This window comes from Camelus dromedarius, chromosome 13, assembly GCF_036321535.1.
Source record: "Camelus dromedarius isolate mCamDro1 chromosome 13, mCamDro1.pat, whole genome shotgun sequence".
NCBI lineage: Eukaryota > Metazoa > Chordata > Mammalia > Artiodactyla > Camelidae > Camelus > Camelus dromedarius.
Genome location: NC_087448.1, coordinates 53,672,075 through 53,692,793, shown reverse-complemented (window position 1 = coordinate 53,692,793; position 20,719 = coordinate 53,672,075). Strand labels below are relative to the sequence as shown.

At 40.6% G+C, this 20,719-nt stretch overlaps 1 protein-coding gene and 1 non-coding gene across 4 annotated transcripts in view; both read left to right on the top strand.

Annotated features, from left to right (window-relative positions):
• The first annotated feature begins 1,245 nt into the window (after window positions 1–1,245).
• TRNAT-GGU (transfer RNA threonine (anticodon GGU)) lies at window positions 1,246–1,317 on the top strand. The gene has a single exon. It is a non-coding gene; the product is annotated as a tRNA-Thr (tRNA).
• Window positions 1,318–5,318: 4,001 nt separating this feature from the next.
• The window catches only part of CPB2 (carboxypeptidase B2), a 34,629-nt gene continuing 19,228 nt past the window's right edge, over window positions 5,319–20,719 (top strand). Inside the window, exons 1-3 of one of the 3 annotated variants that reach the window (XM_010980844.3) lie at window positions 5,319–5,523; window positions 17,696–17,771; window positions 19,329–19,453. In XM_010980844.3, the coding sequence (XP_010979146.1) occupies window positions 5,450–5,523; window positions 17,696–17,771; window positions 19,329–19,453 (275 nt within the window). In that variant the 5' untranslated portion in view covers window positions 5,319–5,449. Of the gene's footprint in view, window positions 5,524–17,695; window positions 17,772–19,328; window positions 19,454–19,769; window positions 19,828–20,719 lie in introns of those variants that run through there. The other 2 variants (XM_064493152.1, XM_064493153.1) reach the window with 2 other exon arrangements.

Genomic DNA, 20,719 nt, shown 5'->3' with positions numbered 1-20,719 from the left:
CTCATACTAAAATGCCATGAAATTAATTGACTCTCTCTGTGCTTACCTAACGGTAAGCTGCGCTGCACACCCAAGTCGGGGCCAGCCCAGATTACAGTTAACACGCTGCCTTATCCTCAGGCCACTCCAATCAAGAAGGCAAAGCAGCCACCCCTCACAGGGCAGGTTACCTTCTTAGGCACCATCTTAATAAAGGCAGAGGGTTACGGCTCTTGAATAAAAACACTTGCTATATGATTTTTGCCACCTCATGTTCCAAATTGACTGGAGAACAAATGGGCAAATTAGCTGGGCCCCAGGAAGCATGAGTCAGCCAGATAGATCCCCCAGGACTAGATTGCCTTCCGGGCAGTGACTCACCACCTAACTCTGGGATCAGCAGAGGAGAGGACAGCTGTCCCCAAGGTCACCATGACCTGGAAAAGGCTCTAAGCAGAGAACACGTTAGCACCTGGCAGCTCTCTTCCTAGTTTGTCTTCTTTTTATGAATGGGATATACTGAGCACCTGTTCTGCCTGTCACTTGCAGATGTTATCCCATTGGGTCCCCAAACAGCCCTCAGAGGTGGGTTATCATTAACCTCATTTTCCTGAAGAGGAAACGGCACCTCCGAGAAGCTAAGAGATTTGCCTGTGAGCTATGGGTGGAGAGCATCTGATCAAACTCTTGTGTTCTTTTCACTTCCCTTTCTCTCCCTCCACCACCCTTCTTCATATAATAAAGTCAACTCCTAAGAGTTAAATTTGAGGAATTTGGGCTGTACACGACTGTGTAACTACCACCACCATCAAAATAGAGAATATTTCCCCCACTCCAAAAAACTCTCCTGTACCTCTTTGTAGGTTAATCTCTTCCTCCTCAGCCCCAGCCCTGGCAAAAACTAACCTATTTCCTGTCTCTGTCATCTTGCCTTTCATGGGGCCAGAGTATATAAATACCTCCTATAGATCAGTGATAAGACAAAGCATCTGATTCAAAGTCAGCAAACAGTTTAAACACACACACACACATTTATAACCAATAAGCATAGAAAAGTTTCTCAACTTATTAGTCATCTTAAAAACTTAAATCAAAGCCCAAATTAGACACCACCACACATGTACTAGAATGGCTAAAATGAAAAAGACTGCATCAAATAACAAGGATGTGGACCAACCAGAACTCTTAATATATGTTGGTGGGAGTGTAAAATGCGGTCCTGTGGCCACCTTGAAAAGAGGCACAGCATCCACTCATTTGGGGGCAGGGGGCATAGCTCATTGGTAGAGCACATGCTTGGTGTGCATGTGGTCCTGGGTTCAATCTCCAGTGCCCCTGTTAGGGGGAAAAAAAAAAAGAAAAAAGGCACAACGGTTGCCTCTAAAACTAAACATCTCCATGACTTAGCAATTCCATTCCTACATATTTACACAAACTAAAATGTATAAGCCATCAAAAAAGCCTTGCATAAGCATATTCATAGCAGCTCTATTCATAACAGCCCCAAACTGAAAACATCCCGGATAGCCATTACCAGGAGAATGGATAAACAGTGTCCTATTACTGAGTAATAAAGAGCAAATGAATTGCTGGCACATGCAACAACATGAAAGAATTACTGAAACATGCTGAGCAAAAAAAATCCTGACCCAAAGCTACATGCTCTATGCTCTAGACTAAATGTTTGTGTTACCTCCCCCGACCTTCCCCTCATTTTTTGTTGAAACCTAATCCCCAGTGTGATGGTATTTGGAGGTGGGGCCTTTAGGAGGTGACTGTCATGATCGTGGCAGCCTCGTGAATGGGACTGGTGCCCTTATAAGGGAGACGCCAGAGACCGCGCCAGCTTTCTCTCTGCTGCGTGAGGATGCAGCAAGAAGGGGCTCTTCACAATGTTACCAAACGCAAGTTCTTGTGCCGGATGCACAGTGAGGCCAAACAAACCGAAACATCAGAGTTTGGAGCAGAGAAAGGTTTACTGCAGGGCCGAGCAAGGAAGACGGGGTAGTTCATATCCAAGAAAACGCTGAACTTCCCTAAAGGGTCTCAGCAAAGCATATTTAAAGGCCAGGTAAATGGGGGTGGGGTCACAGGGTACATGATCAGATGTGCACAATTCCCTGATTGGTTGATGTTGAGGTAACAGGGTGATCAACACTATCAACCCCTAGGCGCCAGAAGGTCTGGGGGCCCCGTGCTCACGATCATCAAGTAGTTAGTTTCCTCCCTTTGGCGGTGGGTTTTTTAGCATCTGAAAAACTCAGGAAATATACATAAGATACTGTGAAGGAAAAACCGGGCTGGTCTAACAAGATAACTCACAAGTCTAAGTATTGGAATACTGATCTGAGTTCTGCTAGACTAACTTGTAAATCTAGGTTAATTAGTGTTGGTTTGCTGTTCATGTTTTTTGCTAGCCAGCTGGGTTTTCAAAAATACATATCTGGCTTTGGAATGTTGGTTTGCTGCCTCCCCGCCTCCACTTTTGTGATGATAATGCTGCTAAAGCTCTTCCATGCCTATTGGCCGAATACCCCAAGCTTGTACTTTACCCTATAAAACCTCATGCGCACGTCTTGGAGGTGCTCAGAGCTTCGGAGCAGAAGCCCCTCTGAGCCCGCCGGCGTAATACATCTGAGGACTCCAACCCTCCGAGTGGTGCTTGTTTCTTGACTGGCCTGTCGTTTCCATAACAATACTATTAACTGGGTACTTCGGAGGAAGGTGTGGGGCCGGTATCTGTTCTGAGAAGGCACCACAGGATCCTGATCGGTTATAACCATGTATTGAGCCTGTGCCTTGGTTTTGGACTTCCCACTTTCTAGAACTGTGAGGGAAAAAAAGTTTGATATTTAAGCCACCTAGTCTACAGTGTATTTGTTTTAGCATCCCAAACTGACTAGGACAACATGTGATTCTACAAAGTTCTAGAACAGGCAAAGTTAATCTGCGGTGATAAAATCAGAACAGCTGCTGCGTGAGTCTGTTGGGTAATTGACTGGGAGGACAGGCAGGAATTTTCTGAAGTGATGAAAATTTCCTGTACCTTGACAGAGGTGTGGGTTACTCAAGTACGCATGCTTGTTGGAACTAATCTAACTGTATACTTAATAGCTGTGTATTCCACTGCCTGTATCTCAATTTTAAAAAGACATTGCCCACTGTTACCTAGGACTGGTTTATAATAGTTGCTGGTCTGTAGGAGACAAGGAATAGGTAAACCAGGAATAACTAAACCAGTAACTAAGTCAAATCACCTGACTGGTGGCTGGATCTTTGAAGGCCACGATGTTATCACAGCATAGAAACTCCGAAAATCAGTGTAAGACAAGGTTCTGGGGTCTCAGCAAGAGCTCTGAAAAAATGATAACCATAAAAAAAATCAAACAATGAAATAATTTAAATGATATTTTTAAATACAATATAAAGACAACATGGATAATGTAGTCTAAACAAGACACAAAGAATGAATTAGAGTGTTTGAAGATAATGCTGAGAAATGCACCCAGAACTCAGCCTACAAGGACAAAGATTATGGTTTTTAAAAACATGAAAGGACAGTTTCAAGACCTGGAGGGCAGATCAAGGAACTCCAGAGGGAGCCCCTAAAAGGGACTAGCAGAGATCCAATAGCTGAAGAAATAATAAAATGATTTTCCAAAATTGAAGAACTATCTAAATCCTAGGATCAAAAGCACATTCTGTGTACTGAGCAGGATGATAAAAAGTAAATCCACATCTAGACCAGAGTAATGGATCTGAGGAGCACCAAAAATAAAGATAATCCCTTAAAAGTCATTGAGAAGAAAGCTGACCTGCTGGGGAACACCTTCTAGGCGGCAGATTCCAACCACAAAACGGTAGATGCCAAAAGACAACTGGAGACCTGCCACACTAGACCATTGCCTCCAAACTAGTCTTTGAAAGCGAGGGCAGAATGAAATTACTGTTAGACATACAGAGTATAATAGAATTTACCACCATGGGATCTTAACTAAACAAAGGAATTTTTTCAAGATTGCTTCAAGAAGAAATGTAAACCCAGGGGGAAAACATAGGATACAAAAAAAATAGAGAGCATAAAAATTGATAAAATTTGTCAGTAAATTTTAACTGTTGTTGACTGTTATTTTAAGGTTTCTTTTTGTGTTTATAAAATAAGGTTAAGTTCACTTGGGTTAGTTTTTCTTTCCCCTTCTCCCCTTTAGTGTGGTTATGTTATTTATTTGGAAAAAAAATTAAGTTCATCTGGTTTTGTTTGTATTCATGTTATTTACGGGATTGTTTGAGTATGTGAAACATTGAAACTGGTTTGAAAACTCAGAGGTATTCAAAAAGTTTTACTCAAAGAAGTGTCCTTTCCCCCTTGCCCCATGCCCCCCATCTCTTCTACTCTGTTCTTATTCTCACTTTTCCATCGTTTTTCACTCACTCACTGCAGATAACCCATCTCGTTGATTTCTGGTCATCCTTCCTGTGTTTCTTCCTCCACAAATGAGCAGATACACGTGTATTTTCTTGTTTCTCCTTTCTTGTAAAAAAGGTAGTTTTAGTGGAGTTCACCTTGCTCTATTAAATGTGTTTCAATAGCTTTGAATCTCAGAAAGAGAGATTTGAAATCTCAGTCCTTTCCTTCTCAGAAGTCCACTGTGGGGTGATTGATTTATTTTGTAAATTTTCCTGCCCTGACCTCAAGAATATTCAAATGCATTTACCAGTGGGAATGCAGGGAGAGGACCAGGGCTCCCTCCACTTCCTGAGACTTAGATGTGGCCCCTTATCTGATAAATTGCTATACACGGTGCTACCTGCAGAATGATGTGTGGTAAGCTTTGGTTTAGACGATGACTATTAGGGTGACCTTCTCTGAAAAAACATGATTCAAAGCAACCTGATTTTTTTACTTCTCAAAAGAGCTCCCCACAACTAGTGTTCCTGTTCTTTTATGGGTGGACCCATTACTCCACATGGACAAGAAAAAAAAATCTCTCTGAATGGAGATTTTATCACCCTCCATACAAGCTCTCCTTCTCAGCCTTGTATCAGCCATAATTTTGAAAAACTCGCCTTCTCTGGCTTCATCTAAGTTGAAAATGCTGAAAAAGACAAAGGCAAGGGAAGACCGTATTAGTCCTCCACTGGAGGCCTCCCTCAGCATGGGCTCTGATCCACTGGTCAATACTCTGATTCTTCAGTAAACCAGACGTGTTCCCGCTGTGTTACTATCTTTTCATTTTTGGCCTCGTTTTCTCAGAAGAGTTAAATATTTTCTAGGAAGTCTAAACTGAGAACAACAACACTCACCCTACTTTCTTTTTGAGAGTGGAAAAGAAAGCTGAGTCTATTGATCACAGAAATGGGAGGGAACATGCATTATATTTTAACCAGTGTGTAAAGAAGGCTCTTCTGTAATCAGCTATCCGGACCCTTCTCTTCAGAGAATTTCGTTTTATAGCAAATCGCTGTTGGGATGAAGCTTTATAGCTTTGGAGTCCTTGTAGCCACCATCCTCTTCTGTGAGCAGCATGGGTTCGCATTTCAGAGGTAACCTGGCAGCACCCTAGATGGTGGTGGGTCATCTCCTCTACTTGTTTGCCCCCAACGGAATCCAGTCCATGCATTGGACTAGGGAGCAAAACGTTCAGGTTTGAAGGTCAGCTCTGTCTGCAACTTCCCGTGTTGCCCTTCCAAATTGTAGATGTCAGTATAATGAGGATTTCACTAGAGCTAAGGTCTTTTTTTCTTTTCTGGCTCTAGTTTTATTACTGAGAAAACTTGGGATGATATGTATATTCAGTGGCTATGAAAATGAGAGGAATAGAATCTTCTGATTTTTAAAATATATTTAGTTACATCCTATTGCATTGCATGTTTTATATTTTTCTTGCCTTCACAGATACCATGTATGAACTATGGATAATTTTTTTTTCTTGTACATGAAACATGGGAGGGAGAAGAGGATAAATGTATCAAACAGGAGGTCTGGGTTGAGCATGGGTATTCAGCATGGAATACGAAAGGAAGAAAAGCTGTGTTATAAAGAACACACACAGGAACACATCTCATTCTTATTTTGCTTGGTAGAATGATTCCCATCGGAATTTCTACTATAAACCGCTTGAAAGAACACAAACGAACTCATACCCCAGCCTATATAAAACATGCTGTAAATAGTCCCGGGTTATATGTATTATTCTAATTGATTAGCGAGTCAATTTTTAGGCTCTTCAACATTGATATTGTTTCCTTTGGAATTATTTTGTTCTTCCTTTTGTTTTGCTTCTGTGATCTTTTTCTTCTCCAATTATCTGAGGCAGATTCCTCTCTCCATGTTAGCAAATGGCAAAGAGGGAAGGGACATACCAAGGGCAGGAAAATTCTACCAAAAAAATGTTCCTGAGTTACAAGGAGCCATAGGGCAGCATTTAAGAAAAGAGAGCTTGACTTGTGAGCCAGAAGCTGTGTTTGCCCATCATCACTAAACCAGGTATAGTTGGTTGATTCTTTTTTGTTCAAAATGATTGTCAAGTGTCAAGCCACAAATTCCATCACCAAGTGATTGTTCCTGAAATTGAAAAGGGGGTCAAATTGCTAGGATTATTGGTGACTTCTGTCTCTATGTATTATCAATAAATCAGATGACTATGATTTCTAAGGTTCTTGCCAGTTCTAATATACCATTACTTGGCGATTGGCTTTAATTAAGGGTAAAAGAGAGAGAAGGAGAAAAAACTGATATGAAAACATCCAATCTGGATCCTGGAGACAGTGGAGGTATCATTGCTAGAGAGGGAAACGGAGGCTGTGCCTGGTTATTTAGCTTCTGTGTTGTTCCAGGCACTGGGCTGGGAACTCAGAAATGTTAGCTCATTAAATGCCCACAATTCTCTAGCAATCTTTACCAATATTTTACAGAGGAGGAAAATGAGCCTCAGAGGACTAAATTATTGGCCCCCATATCTAACAATAACTGGAGAGTTTGGATTAAACCCCATGTTTGCCTCATTTCAACTCTTCTCACTGCACTAGTGTGGCCTCTAAAAATTATAGAAATTAGGAAGAGAGCCAATTTGAAGGGAGGTCACAGTGATTTAGTCACAGCGAGTTGGCAGAGAAGACAGTTGGTCTGGAAGGTAGCCTGGAAGAGAAGCCGGGGCTGGAGGTCCAGTCTCAAGGTCCTCACCGACTGCAGGTCTAAAGGTGGCCTCAGCGCCAGCCCGGCACGAGCATCGTCATAGCCGGCTGCGGCCGGGCTTAGCGGGCTCACCCCAGACTGCCATCTGGACCTTATGGTGGACTAAGCTCCTTCATAAGACGTCCGTTAGCAACACACACCAAAGCTCTACTGTGTTGCTGCAAAATGAATCAGCATGTAGCAGGTCAACGGGACTAAGCCTTACGGAATAAAGGAAATACATAGAAGTAAAACAGTGAAGAAATGAATGAGAAAATTCCCTCATGCATGGTTCTTCTTACTATTTTTTGCTTCAACATACATTTTGAAGTCTGATTGATACCCATGCTTGAAGAGAGGGTTGAGACTATGACTCACATATATTTTAATGACATCATATCATATTGAACATACTTAATACTCTGTGCATAGCGTGATGGTTTCCATGCATTGGAGGAGGGGGAGCTGCAGCTTTGTGGGCAGATGCTTATCCGATTGCTGGGTCCCATCCCTCCACTAGAAATAACATTACAAATGCTTCTTTCCGTGAGTAAAAATAATTTTTTTTAACCAAATGTTTCTGAGCACTGCTTTTCCAGGAATTGCCTATGACTGAAGCTAAAAGAAAAATCTAATTTTATTCAGGGCGACAGACTTTGATGAATTCTTTTCTGGGGGCAAAAATATAACCCCTCTTGGAAAGAGCTAAGGGTCTGGCTTTTTCCTAAAGCTGTTCTTTGTCATCGTTTTCTTGTCGTGATCATTTTCCTAAAAATGCTTTGCGTTCAGGCAATCTCTTAGTGGCTGATTTGTAGGTGCATCTTGATAAATCTCATCAGTGAAATGCCCTGGAACAAGAACAAAAAAAGTTTTAAAGGCATAAATACCATCTGCCAAGGAGAAAGGCAGCCAAAAAAAAAAAAAAAAAAGTCTCCATATTCACTTACTCTTAAAAGCCAAACACTATAAAGGGTAAAAATAAAATACTAGCAAGAATCTGGTAAACAGTCATTAATTGCATTGTACTCTGATTACCCAAGTGCAGCCAATCAGCTGAGGCTAAGTAGGAAGGAAAAGAAGGAAAAGGAATTGGAGAGCAGAGGAGGGTTGAGGATAGAGGGCTTTTGAATTATTAATAGACCACAGGAAATGTTCCTTCTGTTGACTTCATATACTATCTGCCACCTAGAGACCGGCTTGTTCTCTTTCACTTATCTCCCACTGATATATTATTTTCATCTTAGAGAACAGGGCACTAGTGGCTTTAAAATGCTGTAATGCTTAGAACAAAATTGCAGCCTTGGGCTAAATTCCATTGTTCAGAGGCATCGCACAAGCTTTTTACATTCAAAAATAATCTCTCAGTACTATGGTAAGTGTGAACCATCCTTGTAAATCATAGCAGGGGACAGACATTGATGAGTATAATCTTATTCGTAGGGGGAAAGCAGCAGAGGAAATGTTGCCTAGGTATTAAAAACTCAGGAGCTGGAGAGTTGAGTTGCAACCTCAGGACTGCTGCTCATTTGGTCTTGAACAATTTGAGTCCTCTCTGAGCCCATGTTTACTTTTTGTGTAAAGTAACCTGTTATTTCATCATGCTTTTCACTCTATTTTTGGTGCAAGCTTGTTTTGTTTTTTTTTTTTCAAATGGTTATTGGTTAAATCCTGTAACTGTATCCCTTCAGAGGTGTGGTCAAAACACATTTATTCTTTTGTCTCCCATTGCCTCGATACATTTTATGTGGTGGGGTAATCTTTCCCTGCCCTTGCATGGAAAGAAAATTCTATGGCTTTTTAGCTCACTCTTAAGTAATAGTTCCCAGGTCATGTTTTAATGTAAACCTCAACTCAGACACTAGAATGTCAAATCCAACCAAGGTATTGTTCAAAGTTCTCAAGCTTTGTAGGAAAACAACTCCTCAGCGCTCTCTCCAAACACAAACACACACACACACACACACACACACACACACACACCACACACACACACACACACACACACACACAGGTTTAGCTTCCTCCGGGAGCAACTCAGGTACCAGTCTTTGTGTCTGTAAACTTGAGGGAACATGTTTAGACTCTCCCATCATCCTCTCTACCAAGGAGGCTGTGTTGAAGGAAGTAACACCCTAAAACCTCATTCCCTTGCAATAACTGACAGAATTGCAACAACTTGCTCTGAAGACCTGCCCCCATCTCCAAGTGAGGGCGCACAGAGCCAGGAAGCTCATCTTCAGACACTAATCACTGGAGGGGGTACAGCTCACTGGTCAAGTGCATGTTTAGCATGCATGAGGTCCTGAGTTCAATCCCCAGCATCTCCATTAAAAAATAGTAATCAGAGAAAAAAAAAATTGTAAACTCTACCTAAGTGCTCTTGTTACCGAATGGGATGCAAGGCCCTCCTTCTTGGGGCCCTGGCTGAACCAAAGCCCCCCTGGTTGGGCCAGGGACCTTTTTCCGGCTCAGGTTCATGCTGCCAATAATGAAACTGAGTTTGGTGCAAGGAAAACAGGCTTTTATTCAATGGTCAGAGAATGGAGAAGGGTAGCTCATGCTCTAAAGGCATCTTCTCATGGAAGGGTGGGGAGTAAGGGAATTTTAAGGGTTTGAAGGCAGAAAGGTGAACAGGGCTGGAGAAAAGGGGCGGAGATTTGCGGAGGCAGTCGCGCATGCGCAGTCTTCCACGCTCCTTAGCACACGGCTCAGATTGTGCCTAGCAGAGCACAAATTCCCCCGTTGGGGCAGAGATCTTCTCAGGGAAATGAAGCAAAGATAACTCTGGGACACATCTAGGCTTCATCTGTGTGGGCAGGTTCCTGTGGTCACGTCAGAGGCAGTTGACCACCGTGGATCTCTCAAAGCCCAGCTGCAAAGCGTCTCTGCACAAAAGCAGGTACTTTCTATACACAGAGATAAATCAAGGCAAGGAAAGCAGTAACCTTTAGCCTTTTTTGTCCTTTATCTTGGATCTTAGCCAGTACAGTCTGGTTTTGTCCTGGGCCTTCGTGGCATCCTGTTGATAAAACACAGCTAGCCTGTGTGGTTAAGACCAGTTTCTGCGCCTGGGGCCTGGGCCGCAAAGCATCTTACTGCGCCCCATCTCATTATTTGAGGCTATCCTGTTGGCATTTTGGTCGAACATATTTTATGGCAATTTATATCCTCATAATTTTACTCTTCCACATTTCCTAACTTACTCTTTCTATTTAATTTTTTCTTCTTCTTAAGAAAGAGAACTATTTGGATGACAATTTTTACCGTCACATTTTCTTTCTCCTTCTGTTGAATCTGTGTGTGTGTGTGTGTGTGTGTGTGCGTGTGTGTGTATCCCACACCTCCTTTATCCATTCATCTGTCTGTGGACACTTAGGTTGCTTACATGTCTTGGCTTTTGTAAATAGTGCTGCTATGAACATTGGGGTGTATGTATCTTTTTGAATTAGAGTTTTTGTCTTTTTTGGATATATGCCCAGGAGTGTGATTACTGGATCATGTGGTGACTCTATTTTTAGTTTTTCAAAGAACCTCCATACTATTTTCCATAGTAACTGCACCAATTTACATTCCCACCAACAGTGTAGGAGGTTTCCCTTTTCTCCACACCCTCTCCAGCATTTATTATTTATGGATTTTTTTGATGATGGCCATCTGACTGTTGTGAGGTGATACCTCATGGTAGTTTTGATTTGCTTTTCTCTAATAATTAGCAATGTTGAGCATATTTTCATGTTGGCTACTTGTGTTCTTTGGAGAAATGTCTATTTAAATCTTCTGCCCATTCTTTGATTCTGTTATTTGTTTTTTTGTTACTGAGTTGTATGAGCTGTTTATATATTTTGGAAATTAAGTTTTTGTGAGTTGTACCATTTGCAAATATTTTCTCCCAGTTTGTAGGCTGTCTTTGTTTTGTTGTTGGTTTCCTTTGCTGTGCAAAAGCTTTTAAATTTAATTAGGTCCCATTTGTTTATTTTTGCTTTTATTTCCTTTTCCTTGGGAGATTGATCTAACAAAATATTGCTACGATTTATGTCAGAGAAAGTTTTGCTTATGTTTTCTTCTGGAAGTTTTTATGGTATCATGTCTTATGTTTATGTCTTTAAACCAATTTGAGTTTATATTTGTGTATGGTGTGAGGGAATATTCTAACTTCATTGATTTACTGCTGTAGGGTTAATTTCCCCCAGGAAGCATTTAAAAAATTGTGTGTGTGTTGTTGTTGTTGTTTTGGTGAGGGGGTTGGTAATTAGGTTTACTTATTTATTTTTAGAGGAGGTACTGGGGATTGAACCCAGGACCTTGTGTATGTTAAGCATGTGCTCTATCACTTGAGCTATACCCTTCCCCCTCCACCTTCACATTTTGAAAGCAGCCCCCAGTATCCTCTGATGACTAAGATCAATTACTCTGTCCAGCATAAAAACGCCTCTCCTTCTGGATGGTCTCTTGTCACAAGGAAACTGAACTGACTGGGTAGCAACAACTGCTTTAAGCTTAAAGGACTCTTCCTATGCCTTGTGGAAGCATTTCTCCTCTGGGAACCAGAACTTTTAAACTTACAGATTCATATTTGTAGATTGAAAGTGGGGTCACTTGGAGTCATTAAAATGGGGCTGCTCGCTACAACTTGTTTCCTGGAACTATGTCTTCTGTCTAGTGGAGACACAGCATCATATAATGATTCTTGATTTAAAGTGTATACTGTATCCTGGAGGATGTTGTTCATTTCCAAACTAGCACCTCAGCTGATGCTTCAACGAGCCATACTAATTGCTGTATCAGGCTAGCAGCTTCTTGGTGGTGTGATATATGGTATGCCCAGTGGATCCCGTGGTTATGTGCCCATTTCTGCTCTCTCCTTGTTGTATAGTGGATCTCTTGATCTGGTACACTAGCTGAATCCCACACACCTGAGGCTCAGCCCAGCAAAGATGCCACACTGAGCACAGTAGCTACAAAGGGGACTTCTCCATGGTTGTGTTTGATTGTCCACTGTCATCCTCTAGGATCCACCTGGTTTTTGTGGGAGACAAACTTGTGAATTAAGGTGGATTTGACAGGAACCACCACCCCTGCATCTTTAAGGGTGGTGTCTTTAAGGGTGATCCTAATATCTGCCATTTTCCCTCAGTATGCTTGCTTTTTTTTTTTTTTTTTTTTAGTTTTGTTGTCTTGGCTGGGGACTGGACAGTTTCACTCTTTGGCCTGTGATAGCTCTTGCAGGCCAGGAACTAGTGTGGGGGTTCTATCAACTACCAAGTATGCCCATCTCAATTATAAATTTGGGGGCCAAGAAATGATCATGGGAGGACCCATGGGCCCAGGGTACCCCATATGAGCTAGACAAGGACTCCAGATCCCCAGATTTCAGTGTCAACTTGGACCCTACATATAAAAGACGTCAGCAAGCTTGAGTATTCCCCTCACCTCCACAGGCGGAGTTACCTGAGTAAATTGCCACAGACCCCTTTGGAAAAGGACTGAGGAAGTCATGGTCATGTACCCTCTCTATACTGCTACAGGGTCTTTCTTGTGGGGACCTGACTCCTCCTTCAGGCAACAGATTCTGGGCTGAGTAAGATCTGGGCAACGGATTGTGAGTTTTGGTTGAGATGGCTGTACTTAGCCACTCTCATTATCCATCCCTGGCTTATTTTGACTGTAAAGATTGGGCAATATCTTTGTTGGCTGCCATCTGTCTTGCCCCTAAGAACTCTGTGTTCTCTCAACTAGCTCTATAGTTTTCCAAGGGTCATGCCCCTCTGGCTACCACTCTGACCTTGCTGCTTATTACAGTGACAGTGGCTAGCTTGTTACCGGTGGTTAAGCACTGCCACCTGGCTTTTGTTACATCATCCCCATGAGCTCCATCCTATAACATCATCTCTGACCGTCAGCCTTCAGGATCTACTCCCACCTCCTCTCCTGGCCTCCAAACCAACAGCTAAGGTTAAATCATGACCAAATCTGGCTGTGGAAGTGCTGAAGATGGTAATAAAGAAGAGAGGCTCTATCCGTAAAGAGGTATACTTGCCCGTGATACAGGATTTGACAGTCTAGTGAGATCCTTGGGGGGTGGTGCTAACTGCTGCTAGGATGGTTCTTGGAAGCTTGGAGAAAAATAATAGCCTTCACTAACTCAACTAGAAGTGTCAGAACTATTGCAGCAGATGGTGAAAAAGAGGAACAAAAAGTTCCCCGGGCGGGATATGCTGGAATGAAAATACTATGAAAGGCTGGAAAACCCACCAGTAACCATGCTCCACTGATAGGCTCAGAGGACTTTCAAAAAAAAATAAGGAATGTGCTTGTGCGAGAGTCATCACTGTTCTGGGAAGCTGGGAAGTGGCTTTTTCACAGAGTAACTTTTTTAATAGTTTTTTTTTCCCGATTAAATAAAATGAGTTCTTTTTTGGTTAAAAAAAGTAAATAATATGGAAAAACATAAAATCAGGGATAAAAACACTGAAATGTCATCATCCTTAGAAAACATCATCAACATTTTGGTAATCAGTCTTTCGTGCATTTTTCTATACATTTATACACACCCGTGTGTAAGTTTACATTAGCTGATTGTTGTATCTTTCATCAGAAGTACAGAAACCTTTCTTCTGAAAACAATCTTATTTGTTCCCTGCCCTCACCTATGCAGTCCTTCAACTGTCATTCCCCACCATTCAGATCCATATTAACAATGGGCTGTTTATTTATTCCTAATTTTTCTCCTGCTTTTAACACATAGTTTTCCTTTTTCTTTCTTATTTTTTTTTACAAAAATGGAATATTGTTTCGTACAGTTGCTGTTTCTCTCCCTTAATACATCATATAAATATCCCCCAAATTAACTATTAAAAGTCTAATTGAGTCTTTATGATGACTACAAAATATTCTAGAATGTGGAGACACCACCAACACTCAAGGATTCTGTTACCAGTAAGTACTCGTGTGGTTTAGTCATTGTTACTAGGAATCATCCTGCAATACATATCCTTGAACATCTGTCCTTTTCCCCATTACTTTTTTTTTTTTTTTTTTTTTTGGCAGTGGGGAGGTAGTTAGGTTTACTTATTTATTATTAAAGCAGATACTGAGGCTTGAACCCAGGATCTCATGTACGCTAAGCATGTGCTCTACCACTGAGCGATACCCTCTCCCTTGAATCCTTAATCACCAGTTGAATGGCTTATGCTTAAACTGTACTAGGGATTGACTCGAAATTTCTGAATCCACCGTTTCTGTGAGCAACTCTTTCCCGCTTTTGATAATCAAATCGTCATAGGCTTATTTCTGGGATTTAGAATCCGAAATAAACCATGCTGCACCCTACCGTCCAAGTTATCCTTATAAATCACAAGTCAAATGACATCACTTTCCTTACTCCTAACTGCCTACAAGATAAAGACCAAATTTCTCAGCATGCATTGGAAAACTTCTCTAGGGGAGAACTAACATAAGTTTCCAAACTTATTTCTGTTTGGCTACCGTTCTTCTCTTGCTCTAAATACCTAAATCCTACACTTGGCAAAAATAAACATCTTGCTGTTTTCCTGACAACGCCTCTTTGTCTCCTGCTGTTCTGCCTTTACACTGCTTATTTACCCAGCTATCTCTTCCATGAAGCCTTTGCTAATAATAGTAAGTAGAAGAAATCATAACCTTTTGAGCTTCTAGAGCTCTTGGTACATGTTTTTGTTTTATTTGCTTAATAAAATTTTATTTGAAACATTTGTAGATTTACAGATAAGTTGCAAAGATGTTACAGAGAGTTTCTGTATACCTGCACCCAGTTTCTCTTCTTGTTAACATCTTATATTACCATGGTGTATTTGTCAACACTGAGAAACCAACGCTAAACTCCAGGCTTTATTTAGATTTCACCGGTTTTTCCACTATTCCGTTCCAAGATCCAATCCAGGAGACGATCTTTCATCATGTTGCTGATGTTCAGTTTCCTGAATGCCATTGTTTTATAGATGCTGTCCAGTGTTTTAGTTGTTTCAGGCAGGAGGGTAAACTTGGTCCCTGTTTCTCCATCTTGAATGGAAGCAAAATCTAAGGTTACTTTTAAATAAAGGAAGAGCAAAACATTTTCTTTCTGATTGAAAAAATATTTATCCTCACATTTCAGGGGCAATATTTCTCCAAAAATAAAAGAAAAGTCTTTCTAAGTGAAAAAAATGGCTCCCCTCTGGCAATTGTCACCAACATAGCTTAATTTAAACTTAAATAAAATAGCCTTGTGTGGTTATCAGAGAGATACTGGAAACCTGAGAATGATATTGCAGTTCATGGATTCCACGTATTTCGCCTGGAATCGCTCACCTTACTGCTTCCATTCTCTCTCTATCCGAACCTCCCTTACCTGCGAAAAATAAGAGGGAGAGCTGCAAATATGAGAAAATTTACTAAGAAAATCTTTCTGATGAAGTGGTATGTGAACATAAAGTAGATACATGTTGACTCACACTATCCTATTGCCTTGGTTTTGCAAGAATTGCTCAGGATGTTTTAACCTAGCAAGCATTGCAAGGCAGAAAGAAATATGACAAAGCCAAGGTGAGAAAACAAATTAAACCAAGCGTCAACTTAAAAAAAACAAACAAACCTCTATTAATGTCATTCACCACATAAAGAGATTAAACCAGAAAACCCTTAGGCTCATTTCCCAAAAACATGATAAAATGCACACCTATTTGTGATTAAAAACTCATAGCAGACAGCAGATGGAAATTTCTTTAACTTCATAAAAGAGATCTACCAAAACCCGATTAGAAAGTTTTCCTTAAAAATTATGAATCATGCATTTTATTTCCACTTATCCAATACTGTACTAAAGGTCCTAACCAATACAGTAAGTGAGGAAAGAAAAAAAGGAAACCTTTGTAATTATTTAAACAAAAAAAGCAAAACTTAATATGTGCAGTTGTAATGATCATTTACCAAAAAAATTTACATAAAAACGATCAAAATTATGAAGGTAACTGGATAGAAAAGCAATATAAAAATCACTTTCATTTCTATGTGTCAGCAATTAAGAACTAAGAGATGAAATATTAAAAAGTTATCATTTAGAAAATAAAAACAAACTTACTAGAATAGATATAATAAGAATTGTGCAACACAAGTGCATCACATAAGAGAAAATATAAATGGCCAATAATCAAATGGAAATAATTCTACTTTCTTAGTAAGTCAGAAAATTTAAATTAAAATCACAAGAATATTCCATTTACAGTCATTAGATTAGGGAAGTTAAAAAGTAGACGGCATTAATTGTTAGCAAGGAGGAGCTGTAGGAAATCTTTCCTACCACTGGTGAAACTATACATTGATACAAAAAGTTTGAGGAATAATTTGACACCATCCTGGTGAAATGAAAGTTGCATGTACTGTATGAAATAGCAACTCTGCTTGTAGACAAATTCTTGCACATGTGAACTAAGGCTAGATACTTCCGCACAGATGATGATCGTGAAAATACAATGTTGAGTAAAAAAAAAACACACAGTACATATAGTATGGATACCATTTTCATAAGGTCAAATCAAGCAAATCTAAACATAATGTTTAAGAATCCATACCTGTGTGTAGGAAAAGCACAGGAATGAGCAAAAGTGAAAATTTAGGGTGGTGGATACCTTTGGGGACATGGCAGGAGAGCAGGGTTGGGGGGAGACCCCAAGGAACTCAAGGACAGAATGAACTTGGGCTTTTTAAAGTGGGGTAATAAGTTCACAGGCATTCATTGGATTATGTAATAAACTAGTGTTAGCATAAATATTCTCTCATGCGTCAAATATTTTTTAAAATTAAAACACACACACACATGCACACACGGGAAAAGAAACCCTCTGCAAAGTGACTCCGATTTAAGAGAGCTGTTGATTTTGCAGTTGCTAAGGAGCAGAGAGAATAATGGAGTATATGTTCTCTTTTTTTTCTTCTGAGGTAACATTGATTTATAACATCACGCAAGTTTCATGAGTACAACATTATATTTCTACTTCCATATACCCTACCACGTGCTCACCACCAAAAATTTATTTTTCATCTGTCATCATACGGTTGACCTCCTTTACCCATTTCGCCCTCCCCTCCCCTCCCCTCTGGTAACTACTACTTTGTTCTTTGTATCTAGATGTTTGTTTTGGTTTGGTTTGGTGTGTTCATTGGTTTGCTTGTTTGTTAATGGAGGTACAAAAATTGACCGCAGGACCTTGTGCATGCTAATACACTCTACCACTGAGCTACACACACCCACCCTCCCTGTTCGATTCTTATGTTCCACATATGAGTGAAATCATACGGTCTTGTCTATCTCCATCTGATTTATTTCACTTAGCATAACACCCTCTAGGTCCATCCATGTTGTCACAAATGACAAGATAATCTTTGTAACACTTTGTGGTGAGCTTCTTTTTCCTTTCAACAGTTAAATTTTGTTTCCCTTTTACAATTACCTAGAAGCCCCTCCCGGTATAATTTATCTCATTTTCACTTTTTATGTAACATCAATATCCTGTTTTATTTTTTCCCCAGTGGCCAGGTGTTATCGGCACTTCCTAGAACCTCTAGGCAAATTCAGATTCTGCAGAATCTTACTACAACATATGAGGTAATTTCTCCCTCATTTATCTTCATCTTGTTTTTATTTTATACAAGTCTGGTGTGTCACATTCTCTCCCGTGTACCCTCTCACTTATGCATAGCTGGAATAAATCGCTGCTCTTGGAGCCTTCTCCTCCTTTCTATAATCACAAGATTTTGCTGGTTCCCAAAATCAAACTTTCTTCATTTGTGCTACTGGCTTTTCAGTCAATTGCGTAATAGTATCTTGGGATTGAAAGTGTGAATTAACAAAGATACTACAATAACAGAAGTCCAATAGAACTTTGCTTAAAAGTTAATAGTTCTTAACCAAGGAGTAAGCATCAAAACCACAAAAGAAAATATATGCAAATTTTCATGCCTGGGACCCAAATCCCCAGAATGTAGAAAACTGCTAAGAGTAACAAAATATCATGATAGAAAATTAACAGCTCCATGTTCACTGGGTTAGGGTTCTCCGAGAAGCGGAAGTCAAAACCAGACTAGAGGTGTGAGAGACTGGTTGAGGGGGATGCTTGTGAAGGATGAAGAGGAGGGAGCTGGAGGTGGCAGGGAGCATCCTCATGCCATCGGGCAGCTCTGACACCTGGGCAGAAAGGAGGGCTGTGCGTGGACAACCTCTAGACAGCAGGGCAGTTCCAATGACAGTTTGACTAGGCCATGATACGACCTTAAGCCAAAGTCACCTGTCAGAGGAAACCCTTACCTAGCAGGAATGCACTGCAGTGCTCAGTCACTGGCTGTCTGCAGCCCTGGAGGAGCACAGCTTCAGCCGGTGGTGGATCAAGACGGGCAGCAGCTGGGAAGGTCAGTCAACAAACCTCTCCCCACGGAAGAGCTGACCTGTGCACTCTCACAGCCACCACACCATGGACAGAGGAACTACTGCCAGAAAGTCAGAATCTAGCTCTTCCTCTGCCACTTCTTGGTGTGTGATTTTAGACAATGTAGCTTCGAGCCTTTATTTCCATCTGCACCATAAAAATAATCACACATGCCTCATCTATGTGAAAGTGTTGTTACAATGATCAAAGGCAAGGAGTGTGAATGTGCTTTGGAAAAGTACCGTGAACTAGAAAAAAAAAATGTAAATATTATGGGCAGGCATCACCGAAAGGCCATTAGTTAGTTGAAAGAAAAGGAACACCAACATAATCATTGTATCAAGGGTATGGAATTTTTATTAAAGAAAAACAACATTGAATCAACGTTCTTTCTAGATAAACTTTCATTTTTCTTTAAACATTCAACATACACTCCTAGTTTGACAGTTGGGCCTTTAATATATTCATTCACACATTCATTCGTTAGTTCATTGTCTCACCAAATATGTGGAGTACCTCGATGTTCCAGGCTCTTCAGCAACTGGGGTTACAGAGGAGACTAAAACGAATAGCGTTTACACTAAATAAACATTTACATTACCACATGTGTGAAGAGGGATCAGTGATCTGGAAATGTCTTTTTTATTTCCCGTATAGACACCCTTTTATGGCTTTAGCTGCAGATGAGAATGCCGTGAACAACTGTTTTGTTTTATCCATTTTCCCCCTTGCAACCACAGATTGTTCTCTGGCAGCCAGTAACAGCTGAATTTATTGCGAAGAAGAAAGAAGTCCATTTTTTTGTGAATGCGTCTGATGTAAGCAATGTGAAAGCCCATTTAAATGAGAGCAGAATTCTATTCAGGTAGGCATCACTCCCTATTCACCGAGTAGCTATTATAAGTGACTATGATGCAGGTTGCTAGTGGATGGTATAATTGCTTCCTGGAAAAATAAACGTGTTAAACATGGCAACGTGGAAATCTCTGTAGTGCACTGACGATGAAGCCCAGGTGGCTAGTTCTGTGACCTTGGACAGGTGGTTTAACTTCTCATGACCTCAGTCCCTTATCTGAAAAGGACTGTGGAGCCCCTTACAATACCCCAGACCCTTCCTTCTTAGAGTTCCTCTGCTCTGTCTGCCTGGACTTGGGGAGCAAAACTGTCATTCCCTTTTGTAGGCTTTGTGGTATCTCTTGAAAAAGCAGCAGCTACAAGGGATTTTGCTTCCTTCACAAGGTCAGTAAACATTCTGGAATGTCTGGCTGTAAATTAAAAATTGTATCGGGGCGATTTCTGTTCAGCGTCCACACCTTCTTCCTTTTGGGGTCTCCTGTCCAGCGTCTCCTTTCTGTATCCATTGCCCAAGGGCCAGTGTCCTCCTGCCGCCCTAGAATTTCCTGGGGGCCATGCTCTCTTCTGTGTGTCAGTGGGAGACCTTTGGATAATACACTATGTTTATTATTAATAACATGTTGCTGGTGTTTACTGCTTTCCAGGAACAGTGCTGAGCCTTTCCATACATTGTGTCATTTAATCTTTATTTAACCCTGTGAGGTAGATACTAACCTCATGATGCAGATGAAACCATTTTTCAAACTTACAAAGGAATTTCTCAAGTTCAACAGGCCAGACAAGGCAGAGCTGGGAGTCAAACTCAGACCTTTCTGATGTGAAAGCCTTGACTTTTATCAGACTTTTACTATTGGCCTAAATAAAAATAAAGAAAGCTTTATTAAAATGACCACCAACTTTCAAATCTTTCACCCCAGGTGACAGAATGGCTCAACTCTGCCTTAATTAAAATGTTTGCCTGGTTAACTCTGTGGCACTTTTCAAGAGAAATTAAATGAGATCACTTTCCCATTCTTTCCCTTTTCCTGTGCTCTTATTTTTCTAGAGATTTGACCATGCAGAACATATGATATAGGCCAATGGTTGTCACAAGGGAAAACAAAAAGAAAAAGCTTTCTGCTTCTCCTCCGTCCTCAGCTGAAAACAGAAAAATACAATGTTACTCTGGATTAAAGAAAGTTGTTCATTAACCTACATGTTCACATAAAAGACACTAACGAGTCACAGTTGAGAAATGTTGATAATGGTGGGGAAAGGATGAGATTTGGGAGGCCCT